The sequence below is a fragment of the Ostrea edulis genome, chromosome 4, assembly GCF_947568905.1.
Source record: "Ostrea edulis chromosome 4, xbOstEdul1.1, whole genome shotgun sequence".
Taxonomy (NCBI): Eukaryota; Metazoa; Mollusca; class Bivalvia; order Ostreida; family Ostreidae; genus Ostrea; species Ostrea edulis.
The window spans coordinates 38439979-38460597 of record NC_079167.1 but is presented as its reverse complement, the minus strand read 5'-3'; the positions used below and the strand labels follow the sequence as shown (position 1 = coordinate 38460597).

Below are 20619 nucleotides of genomic sequence, written 5' to 3'. Positions count from 1 at the left end.
CGCCTAAATAATTCAATTTTGACAATTGTTCCCTCCCCCTTTTTATTTCAATGAAGAAATTCGATGCATCATGGGAGCGCACGAAGTGTTAAATTCATTCCACATCGTTAGATGATGCATTGTCAACTGGACCTCTTTGATAAAACATTATATGCAGATACATGAAATGCGATTTTTTTTCAATAAAGAAAATCGATGTACCAGAGGGACACACGAAGTGTTAAATTTTATCCGTAATTGGCTATTGGACCTCTATGATACAAATGTTAATAAATTCTATTTATTTGTTTCATTTGTTATCTAAACCTTGTATCAAATATACTTCAATTATCTGTTGTCGCTTCTATTGCTTACAGCATACACGTTCTTTGTACTTTGTTGTGAAGGTGTTTCGTATGGCGCTCTCATTAACTGTACATGTAACAGGTGTAGAATAGTCTACGAGCCTCCATTAATTAACTAGTGTCCGTTATGGCGTTTGGATATTTAAGATTGTCTTGGTGTTAACGTTCAATGAGGATAAATCATATAGTTGATGATACAATGATGACATAATTCCGGAGCGACACGCAGTGAATAGGCTGGGTTTTGTGTGGTTATAACCGGGTTCACGTTCAGTATTGACGTTTTGAATGGTTGCTTCATTAAGAACATAAAAGAGCATGTATCAAGATCATTAAAATCAGCACTATCATTCTGTACTGGAGATTGGAAGAGAATTTAAAATCAGTCTGGTACAATATGAAGAACTACAGCAACGAAACAAAGCAAAGTGAATTGAAAACGGACGAGGAATGGTATAAAGAGATTTTGGAATTCATTGCACCAGACACAGAGCACTGGGTTGTGATTGTGTTGATTATCTTCACATTTCTTTTGGGAATTGGTGGTAACCTGTTGGTTTGTTTGGCTGTGTGGCGAAACAGAAACCTACGGACTTTGACAAACATCCATCTTGTCAACTTGGCCGTGGCCGATTTTCTGGTCATTGCTGTTTGTCTTCCGCCCACTCTCCTTCAGGATGCCATGGAGTCGTGGTTTTTGGGGACAATAGGATGTAAGATTGTAATTTATTTACAGGTAAGAACACCATTTTTTGATGATTTTTTTTTTTTTTTTACACTTCTTAGAATATTCATATCCAAGACGGCAAGAGACAGATTATTTATTCATTTCAGTTTCCTTGTCCTCGCGATCTCAAATGCTGCTATATGAAATTGATAGCATGTACAATATTTCAATTTTTATATGAACATTTGCTTTGATATAATACACCGTAACTTCGGTAAATACATGTAAATTAGGTATATTCAGGACTAAAACATCAGAATTAGAAAATCAGGAACACTTTACGTACTGTATTAACTTCGCAAGTTGGTCTCGATAATCCAAATCTAAGAGCGACGCGAACAAACAATTTTGAAGTATCGAAGACAGCGAACAAAAGTACAAGTATAAAAGAAAAATAGAAACTTTTCACCACAATTGTAGCGACCGTCAAAGTTAGATTATTCATTTTCTTGCCAGTGAAGTTTTAAATTTTCAAGGACAGAATATATTTCCAAATTTTGCCACCACCCCTCATGATAAAATAGAAGTCCCTTAAAAATTCAAATCTGTATTGTGATTTGGTAACATGAGATCTTAAATTTATCATGCGAAGAAGAATGGTTCATCTAATGCTGAAATTGAAAGGGAAAATGATTGACAAATATATTTTAGTGTTGAATAATTAAAAACATTTTTTTATTCATAATACACTGCTCTAATTTATAGGGGGGGGGGGGGTGGGTATATAGTTATAGTTAAGGGGAGAGTTGTCATGATATAATGATTACGTAGATCAAGACTCGTGAGCCAATTATCATGTCTTTTCTTCTTTACACGCCATCTAGCGTCAATTCTGTAAATGACTGTTGATTTTGCATCGGTGGTCATCCCTTTTGTAACGGTGTCTGTTGATTTTGCGATTGAAACTGTTGCTTTTGTTTTAAGCTAGTCTATTATGCATTTTCCCCATGTTTTTGAAAATTACTTGTTCGTTTTGTATTAAAGTATGTTGGTTTTTTTTAGCCTTTCTGACGCCCATATGCAAAATCCAAGCACATCCATATAATATTTGTTAAATTTATGACAAATGGTCAAACATCTGGAATAAAACAATTCGAAATGGCAGTTTCATTTTGGTCAATGATATTGTATGTTAAACCGATGTATCAGAGCAGACGTGTAAACTTTTCTACACGTGAAACGTTAAATTAAAACTAACTTCTGTAATACAAGACCATCAGAAAATATGGAATAGCTTAAATTTATGGTACAATTTAGCAATCCGTTTCCAGTTCTAAGTTAAAATCTAAAATGTTTTGTATTAAATGACTTGCGCATCATCCGGTGGGAGAGGATTGATTCATGGGGAAAATGCCTCTAGAGACCCACATAAAGTCAACGAATCAGAATCAGGTCCGATTGATATCTTAAATTCCATCAATTTAGTAATTAATTTAACAAAATTTCCCCTACAGATTTTAGGTTCAAAGTGCACGTACCGGCAGCAGTGTCCCGTGTGAATCTTGCCGTTTCTAGCCTGCTTCTATTATTACATACTAGAATTACATTATGTTGATAGACAGGGACACACATTTCAAAATTTAAAACCGATTAAAAGTCATTGGGGGAGGGGGTGCCTTTCCAATTGCAATGATTTCTTATATAAATGATTTTCCTTCATTAAAGAATGCTGTACGTAAAAGTCATCGGGGGCGAGGGTACTGTCTTTCAGATTGCAATAATTTTTCATTCATCAAAGAATGTTAGTACGGGTGATTTACACGTTCTGGAGGGAAGTGTTACTTACTTACTTAGTCCTCTTCGTGCTGGTCAGCACATAAGGCCGTCACCAGAGACTTCCATGTTGGTCTGTCTTTCGCCCATTTCTGGACCTGTCCCCAACTCCAGTTGTTATCTTTCATTTCTTTCTCCACCGATCTTCTCCAGGTCTCTCTTGGTCTTCCTCTTGCTATGGGTTTATTTCACGTAGTTGGCAACATTTAACATGAACTTATGTCTGCAGTTCAAAGGCTGTCTTGTTGCTTTGGGCATTTTAGTTCTACCAATTATGAAAAAGAACTCGATATTGAAAATACGTATATATATACAAATAGAATAAATCAAGTTAATGAAATAAGATAAATCAATTTTCGTATGTCTCTTTCTAATGTCTTTATTTATTTACGATTGGAACTTTTAGCGTCATGTAATGTGGATTTCTACCAATCACAGAAAAGAGGAAGTAAAAACTCAGGATATTAAATATTTATTTACGATTGAAAATTGATAACTGTCATTTGATGACATTGTTAAAACATATAAACATTTAACGTTCAATAATTCATTTAAGAAATGTGTAATCATAATAAAAATTTCATTCGGATGCACATGTATGCATGCACGTGATCAAACCCTGCATATACTGTACAGTATCGAGTGAATATATGAAACGAACATATAAAATTTATAATTATGGTAGATAATGACTTATATAACATGTTAATTGTGTATGTTCTATTTTATTTTGGATACGTATAATATGGTAAATGATATTTATTGTATTTCATACCAGTTCCTTATGTATGCAATCATTCCAATCTACAGTAGATTAAAAGTCCATATAAGGTATTTATCAGTTTGGAGAAGTCTGCTGTCACTTAGTCTGTGTATATGTTGGTGTTGCAGTTCTGAGATATTTGCTGCTTGGGACTGTGTTCATATAAGGATCAGTTCAGATATGTCTGCTTTCCAATTTTTCTACATGTATATATTCTTTTTGTTGGGTGTAATGTAGTTTTCCCGCGTTTCAAAGAATAGCGGGAAAATGTTGTATGATAGGAACGTGTTCGAATGCCTATGCGTAGTAATACAAGGCGTGGCCATAGGAAGGCCTATATAAAGTGTCGATATCATGAGTAAGGTCATTCTAAGCCAGTCTCACGAAGTGCACGTAGCACAATTTTTTATTATTATATTTAATTATGGATAAGGTCCGATATTCACCCTTAGACGTTACTTAACACTTGCTTTCGGACACAGGTTTCCATAGTTTTTTCAAATAATTTTTCTATGGGCGCACTTGTTACATCGCCCGGATCAATCTTGTTGATACTTCCGGAAGCGGGCAAGTAACTTGTTTCAAGTATTTTTAAGCCGCCGGTCGGCCGAAAAGTAACCCAGATCGCCCGATAAATTTAGACGGGCACATGGAAAACAATATGGCGGAAAATATAGATAATCATTTTCTTGCTCGTTATTTATCCATTTTTCATTCATTAAAAGAGTTTAAATTTCAATTAGCATAAAGTAGTGAGTTAAGAGGTAGGTTTTTTGACATTTTTGTTTCCGAATGCTGGATGATACGATCAACACCGCTTATCTGTGGAAGTTACAGCCCATTCTGCAGTGTTTGTGAACAAACTGTTTGAATATAAAACTGATTATCAATTATGATTTTTAAACTTACATGGGTTACATTTTATGAAATCTGTGAGAGTCAAAACCCTTGGGTTGCGAAATTCATCATTTTTTGTACATCCTTTTCTGCTATTCCTAAATATGTATTGAGACGTTATACAGTACCAGCAAAGTTAAAGAAGTCATTCAAATTATTATAATAATTTTGACACCGTCTTGAAACCAAACCCTTACCCTCTAGGATCTTGAAATTTACAATTTTAGTAAAGGACTACCTGCTTCTTCTAATTATCCCTTTATTTTCAATTTAGTATCAATAAAAGCGGATATCATTCATGTGTTTTGCACATTCGTGTCCTGCTGACAATCTAGATTAGTGATGTTTATTCGGAAGTCTAAGTATTTTCATGGCAAACTTTTGTTGGAATCTATTATATTTTATTTCAGCAAAGTAATACACAGTCTCAGTAGGGCGAAAGTATGATATGGTTAATGTTACTTAAGAAACGATCGAGACATTTAGATTAAGTTTGCATTGATCATTTTATTTGCGTCCTTTTCAAGGGCAATCTGAGTTCTTCTATATATTTATCAATTCATTTGACAGAAATGCGTGCATGTAGATGCTCTATAATTCTTCAATAGCAGAAGTAATTCCCTTATGCATTGAACTCTTTCAGAAAGTGTCGGTGCTGGTGTCTGTTTTAACGCTAACCACTATCGGCATTGAAAGATATCTTGGAATATGTCACCCAATGTCGGATTTTCTTCCTTGGATCAAGACACGTGTTGCTCTGCTAGTAATTTGGATTGTTGCCATGGTGACAGCTATCCCGGATGTGTACTACATGACAGTCATACCTGACGATGTCATACCTCCAACAATAAACTTATTGAAAAGTTGTCGATCAGCGGACAATGAAGCGGAGAGGACGCAACAATTAGTCATATTTGCTTTCTTCTTCATTATACCCCTTGTTATCATGAGTTTTGCCTATTCCAGCATTTTCATTTGCCTATGGCGGAGTACACAAAACTTACCAAATATCAGTAAGAAATACGACAGCTCATTTTCAAACGTTTTACATACATATACATTTTATATAGTTCTGCAACAATATCATCATTTCAGTATATTTTAAAATGTAAGTATTCAAAAATTTTCTTTTAATAGAGACCTTTGAATTATTTTCAGACAATGAACATTCAGCTAATGCCGTCATTTTGAACCGCAAGACCACGGCCAAGATGTTGATCGTCGTTGTCGTTGTATTCTTTGCTTTCAACCTTCCTGTTCATACATTAAACATTTTAAGGTAAATCCTTTTCTAACCTACAATTATGAACATCATTCTGCTCCTAAGTGCCTATCACTTTGGGTCAGTCTGAGCTGAATTTCCCGCGGTGATTTGAATTGGGAGAGGGAGGGTATATCATTTCTCAATTTTTGAAAACTACCTTGCATCTTTTCTGCGAATTGATTTACAGGCAAATATTTACATTTCCAATGCCTTTGATATCTTTGCAAATTGTAATGATAGCAATTTCCTCATGAATGCGTTGCAGTTGTGAACAATGCGCGTATGAATCTTGATATATCAGTACGTCTATCTTACATAATGTAACAACTGGGGATTCCGACAGTAATAAAAGTATAATTTAAATATAATAAAAAATAAATTGGATTTTTTGAAAATACATGAGGCTATGAACTGTATTTTTTTTTTTATAAAGCATACCCTTATGTATTTTGAAAAATGAAATTTATTTATTAACAGTATGCGCAACATTTTCAGTGTTCCCTCACGCTAGATAATACTGTAGGCGGAACAGAGGTCTTACTGTTTCAAAGGTCATTACGTGCGGAATCTTTTATATGATTGCTGCTAGCAATGAGCTGCACATTGTCCAGAATACAGGTCCTGTTAGTTATTTAACCATGGAAATGATAGGCAAGTTTTCGCGGAAGTGAGTAGTCCATTAGCCAGAATGATATGAGGCGGGTAGAGGTTAGAGGGCGCTATGATAGCACTACATGAGGTAGTACCACGATGATAAGACCTTTATGTGTTGTAATGAGGTTCGATCTAGACGATACATTGCTTTATACGGGGAGTGACAAGTGATGGATGTCTGCGATTCCCAGGATGCAAGACCCGGAACGTCATAGAGCTGTCTTTCTTTTAAGATGCTTTATTTCTGTGCATACCTATATATAGGATGACAAAAGTTTACAAATATAATGATTGTACACAAATTTTTTTCACTCGCACCCATATTCATACCATCTTTCATACTGACAATATTAATGATCACAATTTTAATTTTTAAAAATAGCTGTCTTGAGGTCAAGCTATCTATCAAATGTGGTGGTACAATCATTAGGTAATATTTACATTCACTGAGTCATAACGTATTGTGGTGCTGTACATGGTTTGGTACCGTCATTATATCATTATTGAATGTAGTTATGCCATTTTATACTTTCTGTCGTATCTCAATGTCTGACCATACCGGTTCAATACAGTCTGAGAGGCCAAATTTTCATGCAAGGATTTTGTCTTGATCAATATCATATTAAATAGGTTTTTGATGTATTTAGAAGTTTTGGCATAACGTGAAAAAAATAAGTCTTCACATTACGAAAAATGAAGTTTTGACCCATATTCATTTATCTCTTTTACTTAGAAAAATGGCTTCCAATGGAAATGAGACGATTAATTCCGAATATATGAAGTAGATTTGCAGTCTTTTATTGTCCAGGACAGACAAGAGAGGCTGTAAGTGACATTCATTGTTTAACATACTCAGAACTATCTAATCCAGACGTGCCGACAAAAGGGTTTAAACACTGCCTCCTGGGGAGAGAAAAATCAAGTCAATACATTCATTGTGTCCACAAGCATGGACTGAAGAGTTAAGAAGACAAAAGAAACTTGCCTTTTCTTGCCGAAAACGCTCAATTAGGGACTGCAAATCTACATCCTCCAATACGGACTGCATCCCCCCGTTCCTTCTGGAAGCCATTTTTAAGAAAAGGGAAAGGTGAATTTGGTTCAAAACTTTAGGGGCGTTAGCTGTCAACTTGGAAGTACAAGCTCTTTGATTCTGAAACATGGTTAAAATACTGCAATGTTTTAAAATCAAGACGATTGAAAAGTTCGACATTTGATCGAATTTTGCAAATATTGAGTTAAAATTTATCCGTTATGAATTATTCATCCCCACAAAAGAATATTTCAGCCATTGTTTCTGTATAAAGAGAGACTTTCAGAATTTCTACACATACTGTAGGATGTATATATTTTAATATATGATTTATGTAATGTCAAGCTTTTTAGTCATTTTTGGTCAAATTCGATAAAAAAAAAAAAAAGACTAGCAGGTACACATGCAGCGCCGCTTTTTATTTTCCAGTGAGTGATGAACTTTTTTTAAAAATAAAGTTGTCCTAGAAATTATAAATCTAAAAAATCATTTTTAACTACATGTATATTAATCACGATATAACCATTGCATGAAAATATTCTAAGGTCTCTAAGACTCTACTACATGTAGATCGGTGCGGGCAGACACCCGGAAAGAAAAAAAGAAGAAAGAAACCACCAATTAATATTGGATGAGATGACTGCATGTGATGAACTAGTCACGTTCACGACCTCATATAATGCATTTCTCGCATAAAACAATGATGTTGCCCATCAGGTAATGACAATACATTGTGTACCATATCATGTAATAACCACATCATGTAATGACAGTACATTGTGTACCATATCATGTAATAACCACATCATGTAATGACAGTACATTGTGTACCATATCATGTAATAACCACATCATGTATTGACATCACCACATCATGTAATGACAGTACATCGTGTACCATATCATGTAATAACCACATCATGTATTGACATCACCACATCATGTAATGACAGTACATTGTGTACCATATCATGTAATAACCACACCATGTAATGACAGTACATTGTGTACCATATCATGTAATAACCACATCATGTATTGACATCACCACATCATGTAATGACAGTACATTGTGTACCATATCATGTAATAACCACATCATGTAATGACAGTACATTGTGTACCATATCATGTAATAACCACACCATGTAATGACAGTACATTGTGTACCATATCATGTAATAACCACATCATGTATTGACATCACCACATCATGTAATGACAATACATTGTGTACCAAATCATGTAATAACCACATCGTGTAATGACAGTACATTGTGTACCATATCATGTAATAACCACATCATGTATTGACATCACCACATCATGTAATGACAGTACATTGTGTACCATATCATGTAATAACCACATCATGTATTGACATCACCACATCATGTAATGACAGTACATTGTGTACCATATCATGTAATAACCACATCGTGTAATGACAGTACATTGTGTACCATATCATGTAATAACCACATCATGTAATGACAGTACATTGTGTACCATATCATGTAATAACCACATCATGTATTGACATCACCACATCATGTAATGACAGTACATTGTGTACCATATGTAATAACCACATCATGTAATGACAGTACATTGTGTACCATATCATGTAATAACCACACCATGTAATGACAGTACATTGTGTACCATATCATGTAATAACCACATCATGTAATGACATCACCACATCATGTATTGACATCACCACATCACATATTGACATTACCACATCAAAAACGAATTTAAAAAATTATTTCTGTCGGAATTCCTAATTGTTAAAATAGACGTACTATATCCCTCAAAATTCATACGCGCATTCTTCATAAATGCAGCGTTTTCATGAGAAAATGGCTATCATTAAAACTTGTAAAGACATCAGAGGTACATAATACAATGAAGACGTATTTATACAGCATTATTTAACCAAAGTAAATTGTAGTCCTGTTGATTATTAAACGAATTATTTCTTTGAGAATTTTCCTAATAGATGCAATTCCTATGTAGTTTTTTTTTTTTTTTTTTTTTTTGGTTATCTTTTTCGGTCTGGTCCAGTCCTTCTCTTTTCAATACCACATCCTATTTTCATTGTTTTTCAATTATCTCCCCTTGGAAAGAGGCTGTCTTAACTTGAATATCCGTTTTGCGGGTTGCTTCGCCCCGATTTCGTGTTTGCTCGAAGTATTTTCGTACTTAGCTGCAATAATGTAGCCCTATCCGATTTTTTTTTATTCTGACGTTTTCGGGATAGGACTACAATTCCATAGGATCTCCGTAATGGCGCAAAATAATTTTATGAATAACCGATAATAAGCTCCGTGTATTAGTCCCAAATGTTGTTTATACCAAAAGGAGTACCGAATTTGTGCTTGGGCATGTCTAATAAAGGTGTTTTTCATTAAACATCATGTCCAGCATGCAAAATTCTTCGTCTGCTCCGCCATGCTTGTTATCGTGAGATCTCGTAGGTGTGTCTACTGAAAAACCTAAACATTGACAATCTGCGCGAAAATATAGTTACTCGAGCCATTCCGACAATGAAAGGAAATCCAAAGGTTGCAGAAATAATTTACTCTCAGCTGTTTGTTTTTTAACTTGATATTAAAAATCTAAACCTTTTTAATACCGACAAAATAGCTTTCGCCGCCGTACTTGACCATTGATGTAAATACTACCTTACATGTATATGGCATATGCAAATACTTGACAATCGGAAGTTGAAACTTCAGTACATCAAACATGAATATGAATCGAGAAATTGGAATATATCGAAATAGTTGAAAACAGCAGAATAGAGCATCACAAATCGTAAGTTGCGGGTTGTAAATTTATATACCGGTATTGACTAAGAAACAGAATATCATTTTATTTACGTAAAGAAAGTTAGCAAATGTTTAGAATGATCGAAATGTTGCGGGGGTCAATCACTCCCGCATTTGCACCATTACGGAGATCCTAAGGAGTTGTAGCCCTCTCCCAAAAACAAAATCGGAAAGGGCTACATTATTGCAGCTATTTCGTACCATATTGAAGTTGATCCCGGATTGTGTCACTCCTATACATATGAATAAAAGGTAACGAAAGTTGTATTGCCTTTGAAACTAATATTTAAATGGTTAATCACTTTCGAATCTAATGCTCTTACCATTTTTATACGTCTTATACAGCAACAAGCATTCATCAAAGTTTTGACTATTTAATACATAGAAATGATGATTTACAGAAATACATGCAGGCAACATAGTGCAGAAATGATCAAATATTTATACACATTCAAAGGTTGGTCGTAGCCGGTATATCATTCCCCAGTTTTTTTTCTCTTTTTTTTTCTTCTTAAAGGAATTGTTGATAGACCTTCATCAATTTTTAAAATGACGATGCCACAAACATTAGTACTAATTGGTTACGGATCACTGATTCACATCAGAAGTGCATCAACGTTTTGTATGGAACAAAAAGATCCTAATACTAGTATTCAATAAAAAAAAAATCCAGCAATAAATTTATCAAAGTGTGATGAACTTTATTACCCTCGAAACACCCGAGAGTATTATGTCAGCTATGACAATCGTTATAGCGATCGAAAGTTTCGCCGCGAAGCCACGCCATTATTTTTCTTTTTTCCCAATTATACCATACAAACGCCTTGGCGCGAAATAACTCGTGGGGAATGAAACGTCCTACTTTGAGTTACTTTTGGTTGAAAATGGCCTATAGTGGTTTTGAATAGGAAGATGAAAATATAAAAAAAAAAGTTTAACGACAATGACAAAGAAAGGCGACGGACAAATCTTAATCAGTTTACATGTACATGATTCAACAAGGGTTGACGTAGTCCTGAATCATCAACAACCATGCCGACCGGGAAGTCCTGAGTTCGAGCCTCGCTTGTGTCATGGCTGCGTCAAAACCAAGACGTTAACATAGTTAGTGAATGCTCTTTCGCCAAACGCTTGACATTCACGAGTCTTTCGGATATGACGTTAAAAATGGAGGTCCAGTGTCACGGCAGGCGTTGACACCATAGAGAATTCTCACTGCTACGGCCCTGAGCGCCATGCATAGTTCTAAATTTGTGGTACTTCACCTACGCCTGTTGACGTCCCAATATGAGTGAAAAATTCCCGACAGGACCTGAAACAATATGTAACAAACAATCAACAACCATGCCTCCAGCATCAGAACAGGATTCATAAAGCGCCACCTAGAAACAAAGAATAACAAGCTTATTGCTCGACTGACTGACGGAAAGGCATGTAATGGACAACATGAATGCCAGCTTCTGCAACGGACACTTTTCAGAGTTTGAAAAGAAGAATACTAAATACTGAAGTTCATGATCATGAAGAAAACTGTCGTTCAGATGAGTTGTTAAACTCTATGACTTTGACCTTTTTTATAGACCAGGGGTTATGACACTCCCCCCAAAACCATAGACAAGAATGGGTAAAGTGTAAGGTCTAATGTTTGTACATTCTGCGATTTGTTCCTCCCAGTGACCTAGATAATGTTCAGTGACCTAGATAATGTCCAGTGACTTAGATAATGTCCAATGACCTAGATAATGTCCAATGACCTAGATAATGTCCAATGACCTAGATAATGCCCAATTGATTGGGTAATGTTTTTGGCCGTAAGCGCCGAACATAGGCCTAAATTTTGCAGCCCTTCACCGGCAGTGGTGACGTCTCCATATGAGTGAAAGATTCTCGAGAGGGACGTTAAACAATATACAATCAATCAATCAATCGCCACATTCAACAATTTTTTTTTCAGTTATCTGGTGGCGCCCAGTTTTTATTGGTGGAAGAGAGAACCCAGATACAATGTACCTGGGAAGAGACCATCGACCTTCCGAAAGTAAACTGGGAAACTTTCTCACTTACCGGTGCGAGCGGGATTCGAACCCGCGCCGACCAGAGGTGAGAGGCCGTGTGATTTTGAGCACGATGCTCTAACCACTCGGCCACAGAGGCCATGACCTAGATAATGTCCAATGACCTAGATGTAGGATAACATTTATCATCTATTAGCACGTTTTCGTTGTTATAAAGATATAGTAAGGTTGAATCAATAAAAATAATACTCAGGGATCTTAATCTCGATCCAGAATCAGGACACGCCTTCAGGTCATCAATTTTACAATTTTTCTGTCAATTTTCTGAAGCCGCAAAAGTAGTGCTGGACTTACTGCACTATCGCTACGGTAGCGAGCTAGTTGGTGCATCACTACTGCGACGGTAGCGAGGTAGTTGGTGTATCATTATCGCGACGGTAGCGAGGTAGTTAGTGCATCACTATGGCGACGGCCCGAGGTAGTTAGTGCATCACTATGGCGACGGTAGCGAGGTAGTTGGTGCATCACTACTGCGACGGTAGCGAGGTAGTTAGTGCATCACTACTGCGACGGTAGCGAGTTAGTTAGCGCATCACTATGGGACGGTAGCGAGTTAGTTAGCGCATCACTACTGCGACGGTAGCGAGGTAGTTACCGCATCACTATGGTGACGGTAGCGAGGTAGTTAGTGCATCACTATCGCGACGGTAGCCAGGTAGTTAGTGCATCACTATGGCGACGGTAGCGAGGTAGTTAGCGCATCACTATGGCGACGGTAGCGAGGTAGTTAGTGGATCACTATCGTGACGGTAGCGAGTTAGTTAGTGCATCACTATCACGACGGTAGCAAGATAGTTAGCGCACCACTATGGCGACGGTAGCGAGGTAGTTAAGTGTATCACTATCGCGACGGTAGCGAGGTAGTTAGCGCACCACTATCGCGACGGTAGCGAGTTAGTTAGCTCATCACTACTGCGATGGTAGCGAGGTAGTTAGCGCACCACTATCGCGACGGTAGCAAGGTAGTTAGTGCATCACTATTGCGACGGTAGCGAGTTAGTTAGCTCATCACTACTGCGACGGTAGCGAGGTAGTTAGCGCATCACTATCGCGACGGTAGCGAGGTAGTTAAGTGTATCACTATCGCGACGGTAGCGAGTTAGTTAGCGCATCACTATCGCGACGGTAGCGAGGTAGTTAGCGCATCACTATGGCGACGGTAGCGAGGTAATTAGCGTATCACTATGGCGACGGTAGCGAGATAGTTAGTACATCACTATCGTGACGGTAGCGATGTAGTTAGCGCATCACTATGGCGACGGTAGTGAGGTAGTTAGCGCATCACTACGGCGACGGTAGAGAGTTAGTTAGTGCATCACTATGACGACGGTAGCGAGGTAGTTAGTGCATCACTATCGTGACGGTAGTGAGGTAGTTAGTGCATTACTATCGTGACGATAGCGAGGTAGTTAGTACATCACTATTGTGACGGTAGCGAGGTAGTCAGTGCATCACTATCGTGATGGTAGCGAGGTAGTTAGTGCATCACTTTCGTGACGGTAGCGAGGTAGTTAGTGCATCACTATCGTGACGGTAACGAGGTAGTTAGTGCATCACTTTCGTGACGGTAGCGAGGTAGTTAGTGCATCACTATCGTGACGGTAGCGAGGTAGTTAGTACATCACTATCGTGACGGTAGCGAGGTAGTTAGTGCATCACTTTCGTGACGGTAGCGAGTTAGTTAGTGCATCACTATCACGACGGTAGCAAGATAGTTAGCGCACCACTATGGCGACGGTAGCGAGGTAGTTAAGTGTATCACTATCGCGACGGTAGCGAGGTAGTTAGCGCACCACTATCGCGACGGTAGCGAGTTAGTTAGCGCATCACTACTGCGACGGTAGCGAGGTAGTTAGCGCATCACTATCGTGACGGTAGCGAGGTAGTTAAGTGTATCACTATCGCGACGGTAGCGAGTTAGTTAGCGCATCACTATGGCGACGGTAGCGAGGTAGTTAGCGCATCACTATGGCGACGGTAGCGAGGTAATTAGCGTATCACTATGGCGACGGTAGCGAGGTAGTTAGTACATCACTATCGTGACGGTAGCGATGTAGTTAGCGCATCACTATGGCGACGGTAGTGAGGTAGTTAGCGCATCACTACGGCGACGGTAGAGAGGTAGTTAGCGCACCACTATCGGGACGCAAACTTCCACCAGAGTTCTATTCGTAGGTGACGTAATGAGGCCTCGACGGGGAGTTTGTATCGGGACGGTAGCGAGTTAGTTAGTGCATCACTATGACGACGGTAGCGAGGTAGTTAGTGCATCACTATCGTGACGGTAGCGAGGTAGTTAGTGCATTACTATCGTGACGGTAGCGAGGTAGTTAGTGCATCACTATTGTGACGGTAGCGAGGTAGTTAGTGCATCACTATCGTGACGGTAGCGAGGTAGTTAGTGCATCACTTTCGTGACGGTAGCGAGGTTGTTAGTGCATCACTATCGTAGCGAGGTAGTTAGTGCATCACTATCGTGACGGTAGCGAGGTAGTTAGTGCATCACTATCATGACGGTAGCGAGGTAGTTAGTGCATCACTATCGTGACGGTAGAGAGGTAGTTAGTGCATCACTTTCGTGACGGTAGCGAGGTAGTTAGTGCGTCACTATCGTGACGGTAGCGAGGTAGTTAGTGCATCACTATGGTGACGGTAGCGAGGTAGTTAGCGCACCACTATGGTGACGGTAGCGAGGTAGTTAGTGCATTGCTTTTAGATGTTTGTTTTACGTCCCTTTTGAGATTTTTTTTTACCAAACACAGGTAAAGTGCCACAAATTTAGATCTAGGTATGACGCTCAGGGTTGTAGAAGTTAAAGTTCTTAATTTTAAGGCCTCATTCGAAGGATCCCCGACTCTCATTTCAAATTGCCGAGTGTCTGCCGAAGGAATAGTCACTATTTAGTTCTACGTCTTAGGTTTGACGCAGCCGTTTCATAATGGACTTCTCTATTATTTGTGTTTCGTGCAAGTTAATCCTTAGGTGATATATTGATTAACATGTAAAATTGTTAATAGACTTCTTTATGATTCCATACTCTTAACATTGCGCATCGTTTACAGATATTTTGGAGTTCTGATCGCCGTGGAACATGCGGAAATTAAGTCCTTTGCCTTAGCTTCGCACCTTCTCTTGTATCTCAGCTCCACCATTAATCCACTTATCTACACCATAATGAGTGGTTAGTATATATTTTTTTAATTTACCGACCAATACACCAAGAGTATAGCTATATGCAAAAAACCTCAACATTGGACGAAAACATTTCTTATTTTTTTGTATATCTTTCGAAAACCTCAACACATTCTTCAGATTATTCAGAACGACTTATGAGAGTGATCGATGGGGGAAATAACATATTTTGGATAAATTATTGGTTCTGTATAAACATAATTTCTTTCTAGAAGGGGGGTATGTACATACTGGTAAGATCTATACAAGTTATCCACACTTCAGGTGCCTGTGGTTATTATTTACTAGTAATCTACAATAGGTTTATATATCATGTTTAATTACTTACAACTGTATTTATTTACACACATACAATATGTGAGTATATCAGATTACAAACAGTATGACTCCAATATCGGAGGTGACGAAATAAGTTTAACCGTGAACAATACAAGACATGACCGGAAAGTGAAAGGTCAAAAGTGTGTAACTGACAATGTCATGGTTCATTATTGAACCTGACCATACTCAGGGACATTTAGGAACTAAATCACATCTTGCTTATATATCATAGCACAGGGGGGTCTACATTGTACCATTAATTTTGGTTTTCAAAGGGAGGTTCCACCCTCAAAATGCGGGTTTTTTTTTTTACCTTTGTCTTGCAAACTATTCTGACGAAGGGGGAGGGTTGTCCGACTCTTGGAACCCACCCACCCCTCTGGATCCGCCACTGTTGCATATATACAACATGCACAAAGAAACTTACTTTTATACATGTTACACTGCATACAAGCAAATAGAGACATGGTACAGGTCTATTAAGTCAAACCTCATTTCCGAGATGCAAATCAGATGTTCATCTGGAAAGTGGCTGTGTTATTTAGTTTAGATTAAAAAGCCAGTCTTATCTAATATAACTGTCTCGCATACATGTACTAAGCCTTACGATATAATATACTGTTTTTCGTCATCGTAAGTTACTCTGGTAAGCATAAAGTTCGCCCTTCAAGTCTTGCACACAAAAACGCACATGTGCATGTCCATAAGAGCAAAGTCTAGATTTAGAAATACATTTTAAGATATTTCTGATATTGTTGATTAAGTTTGCTATGAATGGATGTTAGATCAGAATGGCATTTAGATGACAGGTTGACGTAATTTCTTTTTAACCCAAAATCATTATCGTAAAATAAAGTAACTTTGATTTACTAAGAAGAAAAAAAACCCTAGGTTATTTTCGTATTTTCATGTATCAGTAAATGGGTTTTTTTTTTGTTGTTGTTGTTGTTTTTTTCAGGAAAATTTAGAATTGCATTCCGTAAAATGATTTGTACAGACGTAACCATTTGCAAATGTAGAAGAATAGGCCAAAACAGAAGTAAGTAACCCGTGAGAATTCAATTACAAAAAACAATAGGTCACGTTTATGTGATATTTCTTAATAAATGGTAGCAACATTTTGTTTTACGTGACTAGAATATTTATAGAGCCTTTAGGGGAATCGGAGAAACCCAAAACGTGGTTAAGATTGATTGTATTCAAATCCAATATTTCACAAAATTATAAACCAAATGACAAACTCTGAAAATTCCAGTTTTAAGATACTGCAATCGGGAATGATATTCTGTCATTGCTGTCAGCCAGGAGTAATATATATGAAGGGATGAGAATTTTCCATAATAAACTTACAAGAATAGCATTTGACATTTTTCTCATATTTCAAAATCAATGTAAATTGTTGATCATTTTTCTCATATTTCAAAATCAATGTAAATTGTTGATTAAAATTTATTGATACTAAAGGGGGAGGTGGTTGTGGGATTGTGATTAAAGTTAAATTCAGACTAAATCTTTTTCACATTTTTTTTTAGACGAGATTTATGTTCTCTAATGCATCCCCCCAAAATTCACGTGTTTCTCGGTAAAGTTCTTGCAAACAATTTGTCGTCTTTAATTAGAGCCCATTTGGAGAAACAATGAGAGTAATCTGTAACATCTTCACGAGAGAGAGAAAAAATCCCCTTATCTACCTACCCAAACTTTTGATATAGAGTTGGGAGAGGGCAGATAATGATCTTTGTTATTAAGATTGGCCCGGTCCTTATGGTTCAAGGAAGGGTTACTTGTAGTTTCAATGCATCTCATAATGAAGAACACGTTTTCAAAATCCAATTTCCTCCTAAATTTGAATTGAGTATCATTACTACACATTATACTTAGAAGTCGGTGATTCATGTAGAAGGCGAATTTCACACTTGCAAAAATGTGTGATGCAAACAGTCGCTTATCTCGTCAGGAATGTCTGTAGTACACGATCTAACGAGAACGTCCTAATCACTAATATTCTAATAACACTTCTCCTCTACTTCAGGCCAATCACATACAACGGATAGGTGAGTTCATTTTTTTTTTCCAGTTGTTAGATTAGTGTTGTGTAGATTCTGACTATTTTTAGAAAGAGTCACAATATTTCAAATACCAAAGAATTGATTCATCAAAACTCATATGATTTTAATGAATTTTATTTTCAATCATAATGGATTTTGTTTACCCTACATGTAAATGGAACCTCAGCGTCTTTTCAACAACAGTTATGTCCCATTTGATATGTTATAATGTTTGAACTTCATCAGTTTTGTACGAAAGTTTTCAACTTCAGGAAATTTGGTCATGAATTTAGTCAAGGTCATTTATAGTTTTGATGACTTTCAGTTTTTCATACAAATTCTACGTTTTTCAACTTGATCTTGAGGACAAATGTAATTGACATACTTCCTTTTTGAAGTTTTACATTCTAAGGCCAGGAGCGCCGTGCGTAGGTGAAAATTTGTGGCACTTCACCAACAATGGCGACGTCTCTACATGAGTGAGTGGACGTTAAACAACAAACAAACAAAACACATTTTTGTCTTGAATTTCCTTCATCTTTTTAAAAACAATTAATGCCTGTTCGCTACATTGGCTCAGTGGTTAGTTTGGTGACCAGGAGGTCATGGGTTTGATTCCCGCTCCTACGCTGGCCACGTCGAACCAAAGTGAGAGTCGCGGGTCTTTCGGATACGTTGGCACAATAAAGAACCCTCACTGTACGAACTTGAGCACCATGTATAGGTCTAGATAAGAGGCACTTCACCTAACTAAAGCTCGTGACGGCTAGGTCAGAGTGTTAAATTCTCGAAGGCACCTAAACCACACAGGCACCTGAAGTATGGATATTACTACCCCCCCCCCCCTTTTTAAATATTTTTTTGGTGGCAATAGTTTCTCTGAAATGTGTGAATTCCCGGTCTATATAATAATATATACCGGTAGAAGGCCAATCTCTAAAGCTTACAAAAAGCTTGAAACGATTACATGAATCGAAAGAGGGATGAGATAGACCGGGAATTTACGCATTTCAGAGAAATTATTGCCACAAAAAAAAATATAAGGGGGGGGGGGGTAGCAATATCCATACTTCAGGTGCCCGTGTTAAAACACACAAACAAAAAGTCATGTGCCGCCAAACATTAGAATGGGTAGTTTTCCTCGAGATGAATTATATTATCTAATATTAATTTCATTTCCCCTTGTAGAAATGTAAAACGTTTAATAACCCAAATATTTCTTTTCTATCAATGTTTCATTACCACCGACGCATTCTGTAATGGTGATTTCACCAACATTAAAGCACAAATGACATCCGGAGAATTAACTGGGGGAATAGATTGTTTTGTTTGAGATATAAACTGAAAGGAGGGTTTTCTTAAGAAACGTTGACTACTGGGTGTTGTTTTATACTATGTGTTAGTGTAACTCCTAGAATCTATACTTGCAGTACCACGACCGGGCCGACAAAGAATGCCCCCGAGGAGGTTTGCCTGGTCAACTCCAATACAATGAAGTATCCACAAGATGCTGAAGTATAGATGCAATTCTAACTTGGAAGACGGAGATATTGATAAACCCCAATCTGATCGTTTATAAAGGCAATAACTTGCTAATTCTAAAAGTCTACAATTGTAGTACAAATTAGAATCGTTTGTGTAAAAGATCAATTAAACAAGTCTCGTATTGATTTTTTGAATATTCATTAATTGTCAATAGATATCATGTTATAAACCCTCCTTTATAAAGGCGACAGGAAGAATTTTCAAGAAGAAGGAAACATTGATGACGCAATAAAGAAGTTTGACTACAGAAATTGGGAATACTGAATGACATCTAAAGGTTTCAGTTATTATGCAATTGCAAATTACCTAGTTTGCGTGATTTATCAGAACACAATCAGAATACAAAACATCCCGTTTTGTCAATTGAATTCAAAACTGTAAAGGGTGGATTGAGAAAAACCAAATACCAAACATTTTTTCTCACATCTCTAAAGCCACGTTATGTGTTTGATCTTTTTGTTAGACATTTGAACTATGCATATTAGTGGAAAGATCTCCCTCAACTCCTCCGCACCGAAAAGGTGATTGTATGAAAATAAATTTTGTACGTAAATTGTTGGTAATATTACCCCAGGCAAGTAGATGCATACAAAAACGTCTGAGGCCATCATTAAAAAAATTTTTGTTTGATGTACTCACATTTTTCAAGTCGGATAGGTAGGTCGGTATTTTTTTTCCAATGTCATGGAAATCAGATTTACAAATTTACTGATGTTTTCATTAAACACACAACGCTGCCAGACAGAATAGAGTTTAGAACATTCATTTTGTACACATTGTATATTATACACGTAAATCTTCCAATGTCTTCTGAAATTTTCCAAGGACGTTTTGTATTCGTCACGGATGAGGACCTCTACCAGTAAACCGTTGTTAAGAAATAAATTAACACCCCTTTTTATTACCACCGATTGATTCTTCTATTTGTGGTTTGACATTCATAATAGTAATCACTTAAACACATAAATGTGATCCATGAATATCCAAGTGAATTACATGATGATGGCAATTTACAATCAGTTTTTAATATTGCCCAATATTATAATAATAATGCCGACTTCTCCGTATCGTTCAGTTTGTTGTGAGGATCATGTTCCATTCGTTTGTCTCAGTTTAAGAGCAAAGTAAAAATGCCTTTCACCTATT

The 20619-nt window shown here is 37.2% G+C and overlaps 1 protein-coding gene across 1 annotated transcript; it reads left to right on the top strand.

Annotated features, from left to right (window-relative positions):
* The first annotated feature begins 257 nt into the window (after positions 1-257).
* LOC125669641 (orexin receptor type 2-like) lies at positions 258-19599 on the top strand. The gene is made up of 7 exons (XM_048904322.2): positions 258-1080; positions 5148-5517; positions 5663-5783; positions 15430-15548; positions 16839-16919; positions 17913-17934; positions 19359-19599. Exons 1-7 carry the CDS (start codon positions 742-744, stop codon positions 19447-19449), a joined length of 1143 nt encoding a protein of 380 aa, XP_048760279.1. The 5' UTR covers positions 258-741; the 3' UTR covers positions 19450-19599.
* The last annotated feature ends 1020 nt before the right edge of the window (positions 19600-20619 follow it).